This window comes from Thamnophis sirtalis, unplaced genomic scaffold (assembly GCF_051295495.1).
Source record: "Thamnophis sirtalis isolate CommonGarterSnake01/CBP01778 unplaced genomic scaffold, rThaSir2_p1.2 scaffold_12, whole genome shotgun sequence".
NCBI lineage: Eukaryota > Metazoa > Chordata > Lepidosauria > Squamata > Natricidae > Thamnophis > Thamnophis sirtalis.
In genome coordinates this window covers 60,826,060-60,847,566 of record NW_028261392.1, presented here as the reverse complement: position 1 = coordinate 60,847,566, position 21,507 = coordinate 60,826,060, and the positions used below count along the sequence as shown (strand labels likewise).

Sequence of the window (21,507 nt, the reverse complement as noted above, 5' to 3'; positions counted from 1 at the left end):
GGGTAAGGTTTTCGCTTTAATTTTACATTTACCGATCACAGCGCGATGTTTTCGTCGCGCTGTGATGACGTCACGTACGCGCTTTCGTCGAGCGCGCTTTTGTCTACTGCAGTTTTGTGGTGGAACCGAAGAATCTAGCCTAGAAACACTTATTATATAAAGGGCAGCGTTCTGTAAACTCAGATAAAACTAGTGTCTTGGGAAATATTAAATGGACATGCGTGGTAAAATGCAGCGATCAATTTGATCCTCTTGGTAGGAAGAGGGAGGGGGGAAATCTACGATTCTATTCCAGATCAGTTTTGGACATATGATATTTGTCTGTGTTAAAATGAAACGATGTTTTTAAATCCTTTTTAAAGGATTTAAATTTTATTGGCCTTTTGGGGCAAAACGTTTATAATTTATGCTTAGTCTTGGATGTGCAAAGCCTATCTTCTCTATTCGCAGGTAAACTCTAGCCAGAGACATCGGTATTCCTAGAGCGCCTAAAACACAGTCAAGTTTAGAAGCCTAACAACAGGTAGTTCATTAGCCGTTGGGTTTTATGAAAGATACATAGAAACCAAGATAACATGTTGACTTAATGTGTACAGAAGTGTTCAACTTACAATAAATTCTGCCTAATAGATTAATATGATTGGTTGCAATTGGTTGGGCATTTTCCTCTAGGTGTGTTGGAATGTTCCTCCCATCATCCACAGCCAGCACTTCCAATTACAGTGCATGTTGAAGATGACAAAGTGTGGTACCATACTTCGACATATTGTTGGATTGGAGGGGGGTGATTTAAAGCAAAATCTAGTGCAGGCATTTTCTATGGTATTGTATTGTATTGTATTTGCATTTTATTATTTGTATACCGCCCTTCTCCGGGAGGACTCAGGGCGGCGAACAATTCAAGGGGGGGAAAAAGGGGAACATAAAAAGACAAAATACAAATAATAAAAGTAGGCAACAGTCGCACAACCATACATGTCGAGAGGGGAGGGAACTCATCACCCCCAGGCCTGCCGGCAAAGCCAGGTTTTGACGGCTTTTCGGAAGGCCTGGAGAGAGGTGAGGGTCCGAATCCCTGCGGGGAGTTCGTTCCAGAGGGCCGGAGCTGCCACAGAGAAGGCCCTCCCCCGGGTAATAGCCAGGTGGCATTGGCTGGTAGATGGCACCCGGAGGAGGCCAACCCTGTGTGATCTAATGGGTCTTTGGGAGGTAATTGGCAGCAGGCGGTCTCTCAAGTACCCAGGTCCAATACCATGAAGGGCTTTATAAGTTACGACTAGCACCTTGAAGAGTATCCGGAGACTGATCGGTAACCAGTGCAGCTCGCGGAGGATAGGTGTAACGTGGGTGTACCGAGGTGCACCCACAATCGCTCGCGCGGCTGCGTTCTGGACGAGTTGAAGTCTCCGAATACTCTTCAAGGGCTGCCCCATTCATTAAAGATGAATTTTTCAAAGAACTGAAAACAAGATCCATGCAGAAGCAAACCACTATTAAAAGTTTGTCATTCTTACCCCTGTGATAAACTGCTCATCCTTTGCTGCTTCAGATCCCTCAGTAAAGAGCAGATGACCTCGTACAGTAAGGATGGACAGTTTATTCTGCATCCATCCAACCCATTTTAGACTAATCCCAGGGAATCTAGAACCTCATGCAATTACAGTGGCAAAGAACCAAGAAAGAGAGGTGGGGTTTTCCAAATGAAAGAATATGTTCGTGAACAATTCTCTCTTAGAATGAATCCCTCCCCTCCAATATTTATATTAAGAAACTGTCATCCTCTTCCAAATAAAACACCTGAAATCCAAATCCTGCAAGCTAGCATGGATTTCAGCCGACAACACTGTCTTTTTCAAGTAAACTTTCAGTTTTTTTTAAAAGCCCCTCCTCCGTGATAGAGAAAAGCAGAGTCTTGAGTATTTTAAAGCATTTAGACTGATGGCCATAATATTGGCTCGGGATCTTATGCAAAGTGCTCTACGCTGGAAAAAATAATCTGCTGCTCCTGGTTCTGGAATGGATTGATCTATTAAATTTCCCAAATTACTTCTGGCATCTCCAAGGAGTGTATTTTTCCTTTAGAAATAGTTGCAATGCATTTAAAGGCACATCTCCGTTAAGAACTGCTAAAAGTTTCATTTCCCACAAAAGGGCATCGTTTGGGCACAGCTCTTACCCAAGATAGGTCAACGTTCTGCTGGGCTCGATACTATCCTTAGGTATCTCTCCAGGATTCTGCTCTCGGGCAGCCTTGAAACTTTCGTGACCCGTCAAAACCGCGGTCCACAAAAGCGCGCTCGGCGAAAGCGCGTACGTGACATCATCACAGCGCGACGAAAAAAATTAAAAATTGAAATAAAAATAAAATTAAAGCAAGCCGATTCACATAAAGGTAAGGGTTAGGTTTAGGGTTAGGGTTAGGGTTAGGGTTAGGTTAAGGGTTAGGGTTAGGTTTAGAGCGTTAGGGTTAGGTTTAGCGTTAGGTTAAGGGTTAGCGTTAGGTTTAGGGTTAGGTTTAGGGTTAGGTTAAGGGTTAGGTTTAGGGTTAGGTTTGGGGGGGTTAGGGTAAGGTTTTCGCTTTAATTTTACATTTACCGATCACAGCGCGATGTTTTCGTCGCGCTGTGATGACGTCACGTACGCGCTTTCGTCGATCACACTTTTGTCTAGCGCGGTTTTGTGGTGGAACCGAAACTTTCGCCTTTCAAGCAGGGACAGGATCACTGAGCAAATAGTCCTTCCTCGGTTTATTTTTACTGCAGGGTTAATCATTCATTTGTTTTATTTTGCTGATTACAAACAGCTAAAGACAATGCATCAGGGGGGTTAGGATTTGGGTAATGGAAATTGGGAAGGCTGGTGAAATGTTCACATTTGTAAAAAAAAAAGAAAAACAAATTCATAGGTGGAAGTTGTAGTAGGGTTTTGTACAGTAGATGTAGACAATAGAAAACATTGATATAATACTCTGATGGGAGATGTCATGGTTCAACTCTAAAAATGGTTTCCCCCCAAAATGAAATCCCATTGAGTCTCAAAGGGACTTACCCTCAGGAAAATGAGAATAGATTGCAGCTTTATTGCAGAAAACAAAAAATAACTCAAATGGGCTTAACTTTTGGAAAAATCATGTCCTTTTTTTATTCCTTTACTTTTTTTAAGGATGTTAATCATATATGCCATGCAAAATCTCTGCAATCTCGAAATATCCATCCCTACGTGAGCTGAAGATGGCCATCTCCTTCGCCTTGGTGCGGATAAAGTCTGACAGGTGAAATTTCACACCGATATTTTTTTTCTAGGATTTTCTTCTGTTGATAATGTGCTTGTGGTGGTTTGTCAATAACTGAAAAAAAACAGCATCATATTAAATCTTTTCACATTTGAAACGTTCAAAGTAAGAGGTCGTGGAAAAGCTGCTTGTACCCATTTTAAATTCTTCAGACAGTATTCCAACATGGGTATCACAGATTGATCTCGATGAAAGAGTTGTGTTACTGAAATAATTGCTTTTCCTCTTGAAAAAATACAAGCTCTTTAGGAATGAAGTTGCATTAGTCTCGGTATATGAGTCATTACTAAATGACAGGGTGGGGGAAAGTAGTTCTGGAAAGGAAGATATTGGGAATATGAATATATTCAGGTTAATGATTAAGTTGGCTCATCTATGGGTAGGCAGTAAAGAACAGTAACTTGTTTCTTTTGGATTAATACAGGAGTGTATAAATATATGCAGTTAGGTGTTTGTACTCTAAAGTTGTTGTTGTCCATCAGCTAAATTCAAGAAGTTTAATCAAACCTTGCACCTTATCTTAGGGGTTCTGGCAACCAAATTAAGTTTCCAAAACAGTGGGGCTTTTGCGTTTAGATAAGACAGTAGCCTTCAAAGATGACCACGAATAGACTCCCCAGCACCAGGAGAGAGGAAAATGTGAGGGCACAGTCCATGCAGGGTCTTTTAGCCAAGCCTGTTGATAGAACAGCCTACTTGTCTTCATTCACTTTTATTTCCTCAATGTCTACTTTTATCCATGACCCGTCAAAACCGCGCTCGACTAAACCGCGTCGCTGACATCATCAACAGGGTGACAACAGCCAGCGCGGAGAAAGAAGGGCAATTTAAATAGCGCTTTGAAAGCAAGCCGATTCAACTTAAGGTAAGGGTTAGCTTTAGGGTTAGCTTTAGGGTTAGCTTTAGGGTTAGGTTAAGGGTTAAGGGTTAGGTTTAGGGTTAGCTTTAGGGTTAGGTTAAGGGTTAGGTTAAGGGTTAGGGTTTGGTTTAGGGTTAGGTTAAGGGTTAGGGTTAGGGTTAGGATTAGGGTTAGGTTAAGGGTTAGGATTAGGTTTAGGGTTAGGTTTAGGGTTAGGGTTAGGGTTAGGTTAAGGGTTAGGTTTAGGGTTAGGTTTAGGATTAGGTTTAGGGGGGTTAGGTTTAGGTTTAGGGGTTAATTTTAGGTTTAGGGTTTACAGCATGCTTCTGTCTCCGCGCTGTTGTCGCCCTTTTGATGACGTCAGCGACACGGTTTAGTCGAGCGCGGTTCAGTCGAGCGTGGTTTTGTTGGTGAACCACTTTTATCATCATTACATTACTAGAAGTAAACCGAAGACTGATTCTAAACCAACTGCACTCACTCAATTTTGACGGGAAATGAGACTCCTGTTCAGAAGCACAGCGAAACCATGTCATATAAAAGACTATTTATCTATTTTAAGTCTGTGAGACTCATATTCTTGGGTAAAATACAACTTTGTAAGCTTCCTAACAGAATCTGGGAGGAGAAACAGTTTCAGCTGTTCTTTTCCGTATAGAATCTGGAAAGGAAAGCAGATTTTTTTCAGAATATCAGAGTTGCATTCTCCTTATGAAAGGATCTTAACTGATCCTTTGGGAAATATATCCTTCACCTGATTAGATTTTGGAATGTCAGCCATGCAGAACAATAAATAGACCAGAAACACATTTATACTATCTACAAGGTATATTGAAATGTACTTACTTCAGGGAACTAGTGATTTCTCACCTTGTTTTTCTGTTAACAAAAATTGTTTTATGGGAGAGTAAATGATAGACACTCACGGCAAGATAAAAATAGGCATTATTTGAACCTCTGCAATGTGATAATTTGCTATGTGCTGCCCAGTTTCTAGGCTCTTTCAAAATTAGCTCTATAGCCACAAAAATATTTGGTATAAAATTCTTTCTAGCCAGTTAATAGCAATAGCAATAGCAGTTAGACTTGTATACCGCTTCATAGAGCTTTCAGCCCTCTCTAAGCGGTTTACAGAGTCAGCATATCGGCCCCACAGTCTGGGTCCTCATTTCACCCACCTCGGAAGGATGGAAGGCTGAGTCAACCTTGAGCCGGTGAGATTAGAACCGCTGAACTGCAGATAACAGTCAGCTGGAGTGGCCTGCAGTACTGCACCCTAACCACTGCGCCATATTCAGTTGGAGACAAAACCTCAGAAAACGGAAAGTTGGGGGCTTATACATACATACACCAACACTGGCTCTGTTTTATCTATGTGAGATAAGATGCCACTGAGAAGCATTGTGCTTGAAGTAATGGGAACTCAATGGTTCCTCGGGGAAATTTGGCTCATGCATGCAAATCAGCAAGGAATGCATGAACAAGTTATCTAATTCTCAAGTTATAGCTGTGTCACCTTGCTCATGTTACTCAGCGGATACAAGGCCATAATACCCACTGCAAAGTGTTTGTAAGTTCTAATTAGTTTATATAAGACCCCAGAGCAAAACAAAATTTAGAGTTTCAGAAAGAACTTCCAAGATCCTTGCTCTCCAGGCACAGAATGCCTCAAACTTGATGTCTATGTGAGCTTCTGTGTCTCCTGATCTCAAACCATCTCTGAAAAGCTCCCTAGAAGCTATCCATTGTGGTTAATGTCTTGCTTCAAATGATTGTCGTGATATTTTTTCTTTTTCTTTCATATTTTATCTACATTATAAAACCTTTATTTAGGTCTTTAGGCCCAGGGTACCTGCGAGACCACCTACTGCTACCGGTAGCCTCCAACCATCCAGTGCGATCCCACAGAGTTGGCCTCCTCTGGGTGCCGTCGGCCAGACAGTGTCGGCTAGCGACCCCCAGGGGGAGAGCCTTCTCTGTGGGAGCGCCTTCCCTCTGGAATGAGCTGCCCCCAGAGCTTCGTATAATCCCCGACCTCCGGTCCTTCCGACACGCCCTAAAAAATTGGCTTTTCCAGCAAGCAAGCCTGGCCTGAACAAAATAAAATAAATGATTGATTATTGTTAATTTTAATCAAAAAAACTTTTAAAAAATGTTATTGTTAATCTTAATTGGGTTTGTTTTGGATATTCGATTTAATTTTTTTTAAACTTTTGTAATATGTGGTTTTTTTTAATGTTGTACGCTGCCCTGAGTCCTTGGGAGAAGGGCGGCATATAAATCTAATAAACCAAACCAACCAACCAACCAACCATTTGTGAAGGCCTTTAGAATGATCTTAATCTCCTAAAAAAGGTTAGTCAAATTGCCTCCCTTTCTTTACAAGAAAACTTGTGGATTGCTACAACAGTATAAGTAATGAGGTTATAAATTGCTTAGGACAGTGATGCTGAGCTTTTTCGGCACCGAATGCCCAAACCAGAATGCGCGCACGCCATAGGCCTGGAAACCTGAAGACCAGCTGGCCAGGGCACATGCGCGCCCTGGCCACCTGGTCTTCTGGTTTCCTGGACATGCATGCGCGCTGGCCAGTTGGGCTTTGCGCACGCTGGAGTGCTGGAAACCTGGAAGACCAAGCGGCCAGCGCGCACCAGAAACCAGAAGAGCAGCTGGCGGTGGCGCCCCTGCCCACAGAGAGCACGTGCCATAAGTTTGCCATCACGGGCTTAGGAGAATGCCATGTATTACACGTGACCCGTCAAAACCGCGCTCGACTAAACCGCGCCCGATTAAACCGCGTCGCTGACGTCATCAACAGGGCGACAACAGCCAGCACGGAGAAAGAAGGGCGCTTTAAATAGCGCTTTGAAAGCAAGCCGATTCAACTTAAGGTAAGGGTTAGCTTTAGGGTTAGCTTTAGGGTTAGGTTTAGGGTTAGGTTAAGGTTTAGGGTTAGGTTTAGGGTTAGGTTAAGGGTTAGGTTAAGGTTTAGGGTTAGGTTTAGGGTTAGGTTTAGGATTAGGTTTAGGGGGGTTAGGTTTAGGTTTAGGGGTTAATTTTAGGTTTAGGGTTTACAGCGTGCTTCTGTCTCCGCGCTGTTGTCGCCCTGTTGATGATGTCAGCGACGCGGTTTAGTCAGACGCGGTTTAGTCGAGCGCGGTTTTGTGGTGGAACCTGTATTACATATGCTTAAAAAAAAAGAGAGAGACCCAGCATTGAATTTCATGCTGGATTACAGGCATTGTTAAACTCCTATGGAAATGAATGTCATGCAAAGTAAATAATATTTCGTTTTTTCTGTTCAGAAGAAAATACACCTTGTGCTTCATTGGTATAGAGTTCATAATTTGAAAGGTTTTCTGTACCATGAACTGACGCCTAAAAGTAGCGGAAGGGTGTAAAATGCCTGTAATTATCCTTTTGTTGTTGTTTTTAAACCCCTGGTGCATTCCTAGGTCTGGGTTCCTTTTTTAATTGTCGTTGCATTCTTCCTGAATGACAATTGAGTGGTTGCCCAGAAAAGGAAGCTTGCTATGGGATCCCTAATTCCTACTATACCCAATCAGGAGCGTAGGTATAATCCCCCTGTTTACTAAGATTGAGGTGGGGGTTTTGGTGTCCTATTCACTTAACTGAGTGACAAAAACAACTTTAGGAGGAATAACAACCATACAGGGGTTGAGAACTAAAGAATCAGCAGTTCTTGCTTTGGGGGATTGTTACTACTTCCTTGTAGCTGGATGTCAACCAGAAGAAGGCACCAGCAGTGGATCCCGTGATCCACTTGAGAGGGAATAACGGATGCTCCAAGGCTGTGGTGTAGGTAAGAAACAAGGGCACCTCTAAGCTGCCTTTTGCCATGTCTCCTTAATAAGGCATACTCTAGAAAAGAAATTGCAGACAGAAAGAAAAGTGGGAAGGATAAAAACTGAAACTGCTTAGCAACTTCCTGTCCCTTCAGTAGTTGGAAATATTGATTTCTGTTGCTTGTCTGGTGGGAGTCAAGCAAATGAAGAACCATGTTCATGCCGCCTGTGGGAAGACATAGGGTTGTCGAGGAGCAAAAATCAGTTTAGTCATTTCAAGATGTGCTAGGATCCAACTGGGCAGCCCAGCCCCGTGAAGAGTCAGCGAATTTGTCCTTTGTTTTTAGCTGGCACCCCTAACATCATACCAAGACTAAAACACAACAGTGTGCTGTATTCAGAAGCAGCTCCTCCTATCATTCCCCTCTTTCAAATACAAAGCAAATAAAATATATATGTGTGTGTGTATATATATTTATACATTATATTATCGCCTTTTCTTTCACCTTTACAGAAAACAAAATTGTGGGATTCCCCTTCTAAAATAACGGAAACGTTCTTTCTTTGAAGATTGATTGTTGTCCCTTATTAGGGGTGGCTTAGCACGTTTTTCAGGCCAAAAGAACAGGTCTGATTATGGCAAATCTTGAAGGAAGCAGAACGCTTTAAAAAGGAGGATGGTCCATTTCATCAAGCCAGGAGGCAGGACTTGTTGGAAAGTCCGGATAACCAACGCTGCTTCCAGTGGAAATATCGGAAGTTGGGCCTCCAGCCATAGCTCTGAGTGTCTGGCTCACCCCCTGCCCTCCATGTGCTATTATTCCTAAATTATTGTCCATTGTGTATTCCAAACCATTTAGCAATGGAGTATGCGATGGGAGAGATGATATGGAAGCTGGCGATTGTGGGATTCCATACGGACTTCCATCCCTCAAGTCCTGGTAGGATTGTCCCGTCCCGTCCAGAGAGAAAGCGCCGTTCAGCAGTTGTCCACCAGCTACCTCACCGCTGTTGCTGTATATTCTATTGTGGCTCAGCTCTGAGAGGATTTGGTCTTCTGAAAAGCAAGAAACCAAATTTTAGTAGAGGGAAAAAATCTCTATCTGGTACTCTATCTGATCAAAGATAAATAGGAGCCCTAATCTTAATTTTGCCTCAATTTTTCCTTTATTGTGCTTCCACTCCTGCCTACCTCTGAAACTCAGCTCACTGTCACTGACTCCGCAGTCCTCTGCAGAACTCTCTTTCTCGTGCTTGGCGCCTCTGTTCCTCTTAACACTCTTGTAGAACTGACCCCAGCGATGTCGCCCAGCGTCTTTCTTCAGTCGCTTCTCTTTGGCTCTTCTGTTTTGAAACCAGACCTGTAATCACGGTGGGGAAAAGCGTGAGAACAAGACTATTTTCAGTCCCACCACCCGAGAGTCCTTGAAAAGACCTTTCATCATCCAGAAGATGGACAGACATGATCTCATCTGGGAGGGAAAAGCCCTCCTAGAGGGTGATTGCATGGACCTTGGTACTAGCCAGTGATGGGATTCAAATAATTTAACAACTGGTTCTCTGTCCTAATGACCAGAAGGGTAGGCGGGGCTTAGTGGTCATGTGATCGTGTGGGCATGGCCAACTCAACATTACTCAGGTCGATGGGCGCTTCGCCTTAGTTGTTACAATGGTAATAAGGGTTAACCGGAGAGGCAGTTTCTGTAAGCAGGTCAATAAAGATTAAGCTAGAAACAACACCAGAATGTTTCCTTCCTGCCTTCCTTACAGGATTAGCCCTGTAAAGTGGGGAAAAACAAAAGGAGATTTTTTCCAACAACCAGTTCTCTGAACCTCTTAGAAAGTTAAGAACCGGTTCTCCCGAATATATGCAAACTGGCTGAATCCTACCACTGGTACTAGCCTTCAGGTACCCCAGTTATAAACTAACAGCTTCCCTAAATTCTAATTTTTGTTTTGCAAAAACAAAAAAAACTTAGGCTAAGACATATGGCAGATGTAGTAATAATGAATATCTAATACCTACAATATCTAGAATATGACGAAGCACAAATATAGATAGTTCAAAGTTTCCTACTGTGGACTTTTTGGTGCGTGGGGGGAACCTGCTTACATCTGAAGATCTTAACTTGTTCGATATTAGATATCACCCATAATTAAGGAGTTCCAGGACAAGGACAAGGAACTGAAATGAAGAGAAGCATTTCTGATTTAACCCTACATCATAAGCACATCATTATCCAAAGTCCTGAGTGATGTACGGTAACAATCACTTTGTGTGTGCGTGTGTGTGTGTGTGTGTGTGTGCGTGCCAGAGGTGGGTTCCTACCAGTTCGCACCTATTTGGTAGAACCGGTTCGTCAAATCTACCGAACCGGTTAGAAGAGGTTCCACCAGTGGACCCGGAAAGCAGGCCACACCTACAGTAGAGGTTCCAAAAAAATTTTGAAACCCGCCACTGGTCCTTGGATATGATTATTCTACACTATCATGCTCATATTGATAAAACTCAGTGCCTCTGTGAATGGTAAGGATGACTACTGCGTTTGTGGTGCAATCAGAACTTTGCGTGTGTTGAAGTGGTTTTAACGCAAACCAAAGATGCCTTTTTAAAAAACAAGTTTACATCCTATTCTTCTGCATGCCAGTGCTGTGTGTGAGGGAATTTAAGGTGGTTCTGACAAGTGTCGTCGGCATCTTCATATCCGGTCACATGGGCAGCAAGCCACTCCCATCCAGTCACATGGGCGGCAAGCCACTCCCACAAAGGAGGCCACACCCACAGAGTAGGTTCGAACAATTTTTGAAACCCACCACTGCACTGTGATTTTAAAAAAAGTGTGAGTGAAGGAAAATTCCAATTCAGTTGTCAACTTACTAGAGTACACTGCTTTGTATGTTGTCAAACAGCAATCTGAGAATAGGAAAACTACTTACCATAAAGGAATGTTACAAGGATTGTTAAAATTATGTATGCTTACTCTTTAGGTTGCTCTGAATAACTGTACACATCTTAAGAACAAAATGCATAGTTCGTCAAATCTACTGAACCGGTTAGAAGAGGTTCCACCAGTGGACCCGGAAAGCAGGCCACACCTACAGAAGAGGTTCCAATAATTTTTTGATACCCACCACTGGTGCGCGCATGTGCATGCACCTGGCCTTCCAAATCTATCTTGTGTCAATTGCACCCAGGGACAATTGGAGGCTCCTCAGTTTCCGCATCTTCTGCACCGAGTATTTGCTTACCGACTCACATGCTCACATGCTTTTCCCACCCTGATTTTCCAGAATGCTCTGCCCCCCTTCAGTACCATTGTGTGCTTTTGCATATGCTTCAAGATGTGCAGCCAAGTTTTATGGGTCCCTTTTAACTGCACTAAGAAGTGGGGAAAGTCAGCATCTATTGCTGGCACTGCTAATATTGGGCAGTTGCGGGCAGGAGGACACTCAAGGGATGACTATAGCATTCCGTGGCACGACAAAACCGCACTCAACTTAAGCGCGCCCGATTAAACCGCGTCGCTGACGTCATCAACAGGGCGACAACAGCGAGCGCGGAGAAAGAAGGGCGCTTTAAATAGCGCTTTGAAAGCAAGCCGATTCAAGTTAAGGTAAGGGTTAGGTTTAGGGTTAGCTTTAGGGTTAGGGTTAGGGTTAGGTTAAGGGTTAGGTTTAGGATTAGGTTTAGGGGGGTTAGGTTTAGGTTTAGCGTTTACAGCATGCTTCTGTCTCCGCGCTGTTGTCACCCTGTGATGACGTCAGCTACGCGGTTTCGTCGAGCGCGCTTTAGTCGAACGCGGTTTTGTGGTGGGACCATAGCATTCTACCCTTTGTCTCCAACACTGCTATGACTTCTGCAATCAGAAGAAGTCTTGAGAAGCTGTCCTTCCTAGCAAGAGGTTGTAGAAAGAGGACAAAGTTCCAGCAGAGCAAAAGATCCCATAAATGAGTTTAGAAAATCACAATATTCAGAAACGAAGTCTGCAATGCAACAGTGTGACCTCTTACCGAAAATTTAGATAAAGTAGTTGGGAATTATAGATTCAGAACTACAGTCCTGAATAGGAAGACACCCTGTACTTTTACTAATACTACTTATCTGGAATAGACACGAAACAGACAGAAGATGAAAACATCTGCAGAATTCTATAGAAAAGAGAATTTACTGTTTTCCCACTCGGGTATTAAACTGTCCTGCAGAAATCTGACACAGTTGTTAAAGGAACTATGTCCGTAAAATCTATTGATTGATTTAAAAGAGTTGTAAGGCTATCCAATTCAAAACACAGGCAGCTCACATCAGCAATAAAACCATAGAAAAACTTAAGACCAAGAAGCAGTTTTAAAAAAAGGCACTTCAATCATCTCCAAGGAGGCCCCAACAGCCATCCATAATCTTCCATTGCTCTACCCCGCTGCCTGGGTAAAGAGCAAGGCCTTGATGGCCTTCTAAAAGGCTAGAAGGGTGGGGGCTTGCTGAATTGTGGAGGGGGGGTGCTCCACAAAATAGGGGCAGCTGTGGAAAAGGCTCATCTGGTTCTAATATTAGAACTCGATCAACTTTAAAAAGCTTAAGATTCTGAGATGTTATATCGCAAGATTTTGGCCTATGAGATAATAGGCTTCCATTTCTTCCTACATATTGCCAATTAGACTTAGATACTTGTTCTGACCCCCTCCTCCGTCCAGTAACGAAAGCCGAGACAAGCTTAACTGGAATGTCCTTTAATAGCAAGAAACCAAAACCTCGGTGGCTGAAAGCCAAGCATAACAAACAGATAAGGACCTTGGCAGCAACTCAGACAAACCTTGGCAGCCATCCAGCCTGCCAAGTTAATTACAACAGTTCTCTTTGACTTCTGCAAGAGGGGCGTGTGCACAAGCAGTCTTTTTTATAGTCTGGAGAGGAGCCTAATGACCACCAGCTGAGCACAATTACCTCCTGTATTTGTGTAACTGTTCCTGATGCCTATTAGCTCTTCGATTCCAGACATCCAGGAACAACTCACTGCTGGCTTCTGGATCACTCTCCCTTGTCTCCTCCCCACTGGTCCAAGGCTCAGGCGCCACCTGGTGGCCAACCAGTCTCTCTGAGCCCTGCTCGGAGTCGGAACCCTGTCCAGGGTCCTCCACATCCTCCAGAGTCAACTCATAGGGCCCCTCGCTGTTGGAGTCTGGTGGGAGCTCCAACGGCTCCTGCTGGGCCACAACAGATACCATACTTTCTCAAGAGAGGAAAGGAGATTTCTATTCAGAAGGATTGCTGAACAAATCATCTTAGGCATCCACCTCCTTTAGCTTGGCATTCATTCTGCTATGACTTTAAATTTCGAACGTGTTCTCCGTCGCCTTGAGTAACTTTGAACACCTCCAAAAGAATCGCCGCAAGCCAGCCAATCTTTTGAGTTGAAGACAAAATCGATATTGTGTCGGGTGCTCACCTGTACAACCCGCATGTCCAATCCCGTCTCGGAGGACAGCTGTTCCCGCACATGTCTGGCTGGTTTGGGAGAGTTTTTATAGGCATTTTTTAATGTTTCCAACTGTTTTGCTGTGATGGTGGTTCGAGGTCTCTTGGCTCCAGCCTCTGAATCGTCTGCAAGGGAAACAGTTTCCAGTTATTGTAGAATGTGGAGCAAGAGACTTTTTCCTAGAAGACGTGGGGAGTTTTGAAAGCTGACAAGAATGACCACATTCAGTTATATTTGCATCTTTTTACGGGTACACTCAAGTTTTGATGGATACATAGTACTAAAATAAACCAGGCTTCACTTAACTAATACAAGTAGTCCTTGATTAATAATGGCAATTGGGATAGGAATTAGTGACATCAGTTGCAGGAGTCCTGGTTGCCACCATTAAGCAAGGACCGTGTCAGCAAGGACACATGACAAGGACTTCTGACTTTCTGCAAGCTTCTGCATTGCTTGGGGAAAGCCAGCAAGGAACAGTGGCAATCATGATTGCCAATGTAACAATCACACAAGTGTGGATACGCTATCATGATTGCCAATGTAACAATCACACAAGTGTGGATACGCTATCACGATTGCCAATGTAACAATCACACACGTGTGGGTATGCTATGATAGCTAGAACACAAGAGACCGGTGTTAGATACCACTTGTTCAGCATTGTGGTAAATTTAAACAGACACTGAATGAGTTATTATTAGATGAGGATCACCTGTAAAACCAAACAGAATAAAGAGAGATGTGAAAACATCTGTTTAGGCTGATGTTTACATAAGATAACTGAAGTGGCCCCAGCGCTATGTGTATCTTCAATATTTTATTCCACTCCAATTCCAATTTTTTTTTTCACAGTAATGTCAATTAGTTCGTTTATATCTTCTGCACATATATTTCTTTGCAATTTTAATATCCCTCTATTTTCTACATAGGAAAATACATTGATTTGGGTTATTTCCATTCGTTTCAAGTCCACCAAGCAATACAAAGGGGCTGAACCTGGAACAAGTACCGTATCCAACTTAATTTTAAGAAAGGCAAATGTGATTATTCTGATATTTGTAGTCCCTCTTGTCTTTTTATATCAGAGTTCCTGTCTTGCTACTATGAATTAATTCTACATTTTGATAGGGCTACCCATAAACCTATGCTCTTCAATAAAGGGGCATAAATAAGGCTTCTCAACTTTAGCAATTATAGTAACATTTTGACTAGGTATAATGTAACTAATCTGTAATTAAACCTACCATCTTAAAAACTGTATTAACTTTGGGCAATTAATCTAAATGCACCATTTTAATTCTCCTTTAGGTCCTGCTAACTATAAGAAAATTATTAGCGCACTTTCATTGAGAGGTAACCATTTCCATCCGCAGTAAATACATCCTGGAGCTAAAATTGCCAAGCTGAAAGATATAGAATATAGATTTTTCTGAACTCTTACGATGAGTCTCACACTTAGCTGCCTTTCTTCCAGTAGAATTCTTTTCCTTGAAGCAAGCCTCCGTATATATGCCCCTCTAATTAGCAAAACGTTAAAATATAAAAATATATAATATATAAGAGCCGAGGTGGCGCAGTGGGTAGAGTGCAGTACTGCAGGCCACTTCAGCTGACTGCTATCTGCAGTTCGGTGGTTCAAATCTCACCGGTTCAAGGTTGACTCAGCCTTCCATCCTTCCGAGGTGGGTAAAATGAGGACCCAGATTGTTGGGGGCGATATGCTGACTCTGTAAACCGCTTAGAGAGGGCTGAAAGCCCTATGAAGCGGTATATAAGTCTAACTGCTATTGCTATTTTATATAAAGCATAAAACATCTTATATCTTCCCACATATTGATAAAATATGTCTTACTATATAGCACTAGAATCTATTCTCCTTCTATGGTTAGCAACGGACTTTAACCTATATGCTGATAGCTCTCCTCTGCCCCTCCTCTCCCCCCCTCCCCAAGCTCTGTGGGTTTGCAAAACTGTATCGTACTGAAGTCATTGATTACCCTGAGCCCATAATAGAAATTGAGCAGCGTTCAATCCGTGATCTCTTAGCCTCCCTCTCCACCAATCTCCTTTACACGGGCAGGCATTGCATCACCCTAGCCAAATTGATTAGGTCAAAATAGAGTCCTTAATTAATGAGAAGTCAGGGCTTGTCAACATGAAATCCATTAAAGACCAGTTCAGTTTTAATTTCAGTCAGTGTACCGTTGGGCAGGCTCTGTGGATTCATTAGCGTTGGTGATCTATAGCCTTTTTCTGTCTGGCTTCCTTGAACCCAGCCTCGGTTCTGTTGTTGTTTTTTTTATCTACAGTAAATATCGGCATTTTAGACCCTGTGCTGAAAAATGGGAGCCTTTCTGGGTGAAGGACCAGCTAAGCTAAAGTGCAAGAATGCACCTCTGCCTCTTTCAAGAGAGCCGCGACTAGGATGACTTTCAGCTCTTGATCTTATTTTATGTACCGCAGCTTGAAATCAACAGAGATGACAAAGACCAGCTTCTTGTGGCTCATCCTAATAAATAAAAACAAACACTTCCCTTACTTCCAACCATCTGATATACACAATTGTGAACGAGCGGAAAAGGAGTGTTTGGGATGCTACACGCAAAAAAGTTGAACTATAGGAAAATGTGGTTTTTCTCCTACATAATGCATCCATTCTGATAGGATGATTCCGATTTTAACATATCTAATTCATTTCGCCTGATGTTATATCGAGGGGTTGCACTGGCTTATGAGAACCGTTTGTTTCTATTTTCTGGAATTTTGCAAGCCAGCCCAAAGCAGAGGTTAGTCACTACACCAGGGGTGGGTTTCAGGCGGTTCGCGGCGGTCCCCGCGAACCGGTTGGTCAGCGAACTCGGAAGTAAGTAACTTCTGGGAACGCCGAAGGATCCACCCACCCACCCGCATTTCTTACCCGTTTTTGATGAGTTCTGCGCTTCCACGCATGCGCAGAACACATACAGCGCCTGCGCGATCCTCCAGGAGCAGCTGGAGCATCGCACAAGCACTAGTATGCATGCGTGCACTGCGCCCGTGCACGAGGACTCCGCCGGCCCCGTTCCAACCGAACCGGTTGGAACGGGGCGAGAAACCCACCCCTGCACTACACCTTAGTGTGCCAATCTGTTGTTCTACACCTAGTGGCACCAGAGCAGCAGAGCCAGTTCTGAAACATTTCCCAGCATGCCAGAGATTATAACTGGCACAAAAAAAAGCTTTCCATGGACATAATTCTAGGAATAAAACAGGGGAAAGGCTAAAGCAACAAATGAGACCAATCCGGATCTTCAATATAGTGCATTAGGTTTAATGTGTAATCAGGACTTGGGTCCGAATCAGAGCCAACCGTTGCATGCCGTATTCTAGGTCACAAAAAAACTGAAGTTGGCTGGACCCATCTCCCCCCCCCTTGCCCCCCAGCATCACAACTGCAATCAGCAAGAAGTGACGGATACTGATATTCCTAGGTGGCGCAGGGAAATCTACGTTGTCTTCCAGTGTTGCATTGTTCTGTTTTCCAGTTCAAACAAGTTATCCAAAGTAGAAAGATGTACACAAGAGTTGCAAATCTCTTAATTCCCTCTCTCTCATTCCCTTGTTAAGATAGTTATGTGACCACTCATAAAACCAACTACAGTTGTAATGAAAGGGTGTAAAGTTCTCTTCTCTGTAACACGCTCTACATGGGGCTGACCCTGAAAAGTGTTCGGAGACTACAATTGGTCCAGAATGCAGCCGCGCGAGCGATACACCCATGTTACACCTATCCTCCGCGAGCTGCACTGGCTTCCTATTGGTCTCCGGGCGTGCTTCAAGGTGCTGGTTATCACCTTTAAAGCCCTACATGGCCTAGGACCCGGATATCTGCGAGACTGTCTTCTGCCACATACCTCCCAATGGCCGATAAGATCACACAGGATGGGCCTTCTCCAGGTGCCGTTGACCAGACAATGTCGTCTGGTGGCTCCTCGGGGGGAGGACCTTCTCTGTAGCTGCTCCGACCCCATGGAACAATCTACCCCCAGAGATCCAGACCCTTCCCACTCTCTCGGCCTACTAAAACCTGGCTATTTCGGCAGGCCTGGGGCTGTTGACCTCATGAATGAGGTCCAGCCCCGCCCAGATTGAGTGCATGAAGTGATTTTTTTAATCTGCTCTTCTTTCTCTATTTTTTTTTAAAATTTTTAGCCTTTTAGAAATGTATTTTTGTAAGCCGCCCGGAGTCCTGCGGCATATAAATTCATTAAATTTGAATTTGAATTTCTCGGTTCCCATTTGTTTACACAATCTTATTGTCTCCACAACTACAAAATATTCTCTAGCCTGTTTTTAACCTAGACCTTATTTAATCACTGATCGTCGATGAATGGTCTGAAAATAAAAGTAATCCCAATTCTGTCCTCTTTCACATAATTTACGCCAGAGGTAACTCTCAGCGGGTCTTCACCAACCTGAACAGGAGAGGAGACACCAGGATCATAAAAATCTGTCCCATTTTAGAGCCAAGGTGGCGCAGTGGTTAGAGTGCAGTACTGCAGGCCACTTCAGCTGACTGCTAGCTGCAGTTCGGCGGTTCAAATCTCAGCGGCTCAAGGTTGACTCAGCCTTCCATCCTTTCGAGGTGGGTGAAATGAGGACCCGGATTGTTGTTGGGGGCAATATGCTGACTCTGTAAACCGCTTAGAGAGGGCTGAAAGCCCTATGAAGCGGTATATAAGTCTAACTGCTATTTATCAAGGCCAGTATGCATTATTCAAGCCTACCGTTCTGTTTGGCTGTTTCATAATCCTCCTTGCAGACTAGGCGCCCATCTTCCATGAGATAAAACTCATCCCCTGTGGCAAGTTGGCGGTTGCAGATAATGCAGGCAAAGCAGTGCAGATGATAGACGAAATCCTGGGCTTTTCTTACTACCTGGGTAGGTGGGATTCCCTGTTGGCATGCTGTGCATTTTGTACCAAAACGCCTGCAAAGGAAGAAGAAGAAAAAAGTGCCAATGCCTAGATTATGTAGAGAAAAACACGATTATGATAACAGTCAGATTCAGGTTTCTAGGAAAAAAATCTAATTCCATATTTGGACAATACATGTTCTTCTGACTCTACAAATAAGCCCCAAATAAGTGCCGAGGTGGCGCAGTGGTTAGGGTGCAGTACAGAAGGCCACTACAGCTGACTGTTATCTGCAGTTCGGCTGTTCAAATCTCACCGGCTCAGGGTTGATTCAGCCTTCCATCCTTCCGAGGTGGGTGAAATGAGGACCCAGATTGTTGTTGGGGGCAATATGCTGACTCTGTAAACCGCTTAGAGAGGGCTGAAAGCCCTATGAAGCGGTATATAAGTCTAACTGCTATTGTTATTGCTATTCCACGCTTTTTCATGACAGAGATTTCCTCCGCTCCCAAATTAGGGTACAGAAACAACTAAAAGCAGCTATGTTGGTAGCCTATTGTCCTCACCTTAACAGGTGTTCTGATCAAATTGCTCCTTGGCATTAGAAATTCTAACAGAGCATTCCATCAAATTTTGTTAATCTAAAAGCAAATACTTTAATAGGCCTTATTTTACAGACAGCTACGGATACGTCACCATTTTCACCAACTTAATATATCTAGGTTGCACAACTTCCTCACAGCTTACAAGAAAAGACTAACCCAATTTGTCTGAGGACAAATTGAGGCAGTTTTATTGGTTTTAATGAGACCATGAAATTCTGAACCAACTCAGACAAAGGTTCTCTCGGTCTCAATGTTGAAGTCCTTCAGAATGACCAAATATGGGTTCTCCACTATTATAAGGGACAGTCAGATCAGTCAGGGAGGCTGTTGAGTTGCATCAGTCAGAGATTTCCTAGTAAATACTTATTTAACGCAGCATTGCCTCATCATTAGCTATCTAGTCTAGGCTGATGCAGAATTGGAGCTGCAGGTGGGAAAGCAAGTTGCTGGTTATCCAGTAGCCTTTTTATTCAGACTTAAGTTATGGATGAGGACAACTTTGTTATGAATTCAAGAAGCAGAGAGCAATATCTCCAGGCAAGGAACCAAAAGCCATGAGACCAATGTATTTGAAAGAAAGGCAGGACCATTAAGAGAGAGAATCTGCATATTTGTGTCCTCTAAACAATGCCATGCCACCCCATCTCATGTATTTGCTTATTTGTTTAACAAATTTATATAGCCAACCCAGAGGTGGGTTCCTACCAGTTTGCACCTATTTGGTAGAACCGGTTCGTCAAATCTACTGAACCGGTTAGAAGAGGTTCCACCAGTGGACCCGGAAAGCAGGCCACACCTACAGAAGAGGTTCCAAAAAATTTTGAAACCCACCACTGGTCCTTGGATATGATTATTCTACACTATCATGCTCATATTTATAAAACTCAGTGCCTCTGTGAAAGGTGAGGAGGACTACTGCGTTTGTGGTGCAATCAGAACATTGCGTGTGTTGAAGTTGTTTTAACGCAAACCAAAGATGCCTTTTAAAAAACAAGTTTACACCATATTCTTATGCATGCCAGTGCTGTGTGTGAGGTAATTTAAGGTGATTCTGACAAGTGTCGTCAGAATCTTCATATCCGGTCACATGGGCGGCAAGCCACTCCCATCCGGTCACGTGGGCGGCAAGCCACTCCCACAAAGGAGGCCACACCCATAGAGTAGGTTCAAACAATTTTTGAAACCCACCACTGAGCCAACCACACAGAGGTGACACTTGGTGAATTATAACATCTACCCTTTTCTCAACCTGCAATCAGCTATATGTGTGCCTCTCATCTTCTGTAGAGGACTAATCTATTGGTCTCCAAAGCCAGAAAACTTAAGATAGCCAAGATGAAGAGTGAATAATTAATTATTTGAAGTACATTCAAATGTTTTCTCCACGGACTTTCTAAACAGTCTAACCAAGCTAATCCGATTCCCTAATGATCTATTTGCTACAGGAACTAGCACTTTGTCTCTGCTTGTTGTTTTCAAATCTACACTTAAAAGATTGGAGGCGTGCTCCTTAAAAAAAAAAATAACATGCAGTTCAATTTGCAATGTTCATGCCTGCCAAACCCCTCCCTAGAGAAGCATGGACTTAATCTGTTTAATGTGTGGGTTACATGCAGCTGCAATGTTTTTCTCCCCCACTCCCATTAAGCCTGGGAGGAGGAAATTTGCTCCCCTCAGAGAGGGTCCACAACTTGGGGGTCTTCCTGGACCCGCAGCTGACTTTGGAACATCACCTGTAGGCTGTGACCAGGGGTGGGCCTTGTCCAGGTTCGCCTGGTGCACCAGTTGCGGCCCTATTTGGACCGGGAGGCACTTCAAACAGTCACTCATGCCCTCGTCATCTCAAGACTGGATTACTGTAATGCGCTCTACTTGGGGCTGCCCCTGAAAAGTGTTCGGAGACTACAATTAGTCCAGAATGCAGCCGCGCGAACGATATTGGGTGTACCAAGTTACACCCATACTACACCTATCCTCTGCGAGCTGCACTGGCTTCCCATTGGTCTCCGAGCACGATTCAAGGTGCTGGTTATCACCTTTAAAGCCCTACATGGCCTTGGACCCGGATACCTGCGAGACCGTCTTCTGCCGCATACCTCCCTAAGACCAATAAGATCGCACAGGATGGGCCTTCTCCGGGTCCCTTCAGCGGGACAATGCCGGCTGGCGACACCTCGGAGTAGGGCCTTCTCTGTTGCTGCTCTGGCCCTATGGAATGAGCTACCCCCAGAGATCCGGGCCCTACCCACTCTCATGGCCTTCCGTAAAGCTATCAAAAGCTGGCTTTTCCAGCAGGCCTGGAGCTGTTGACCTCTTGATTGAGGTCCAGCCCCCCTTTGATTGGGTGCATGTTGTGCTTCTTCTTAATTTTGTTGTGTCTTATTGTTTTAATTCTTTTTTAATATTTTTCATTTCTGTAAGCCGCCCGGAGTCCGTCGGGATTGGGCGGCCTAGAAATTCAATAAATGAAATGAAATGAAATTAGGGATGGACAAAAGTTCTTGGGATACCATCAAGTCACATTAAAGAGCTGGGTTTATTTTAAGAGCCAAGGTGGCGCAGTGGTTAAATGC

At 43.6% G+C, this 21,507-nt stretch overlaps 1 protein-coding gene across 1 annotated transcript in view; it reads right to left on the bottom strand.

The window, feature by feature from the left end:
* Positions 1–8,171: 8,171 nt before the first annotated feature.
* LHX4 (LIM homeobox 4) overlaps positions 8,172–21,507 on the bottom strand; it is a 65,079-nt gene continuing 51,743 nt past the window's right edge. Inside the window, exons 3-6 of the mRNA XM_087726509.1 lie at positions 18,201–18,403; positions 13,402–13,556; positions 9,150–9,318; positions 8,172–9,014 (exon numbers count right to left, since the gene is read on the bottom strand). Coding sequence (XP_087582635.1) covers positions 8,623–9,014; positions 9,150–9,318; positions 13,402–13,556; positions 18,201–18,403 — 919 coding nt within the window. The 3' untranslated portion in view covers positions 8,172–8,622. The remainder of the gene's footprint in view (positions 9,015–9,149; positions 9,319–13,401; positions 13,557–18,200; positions 18,404–21,507) is intronic.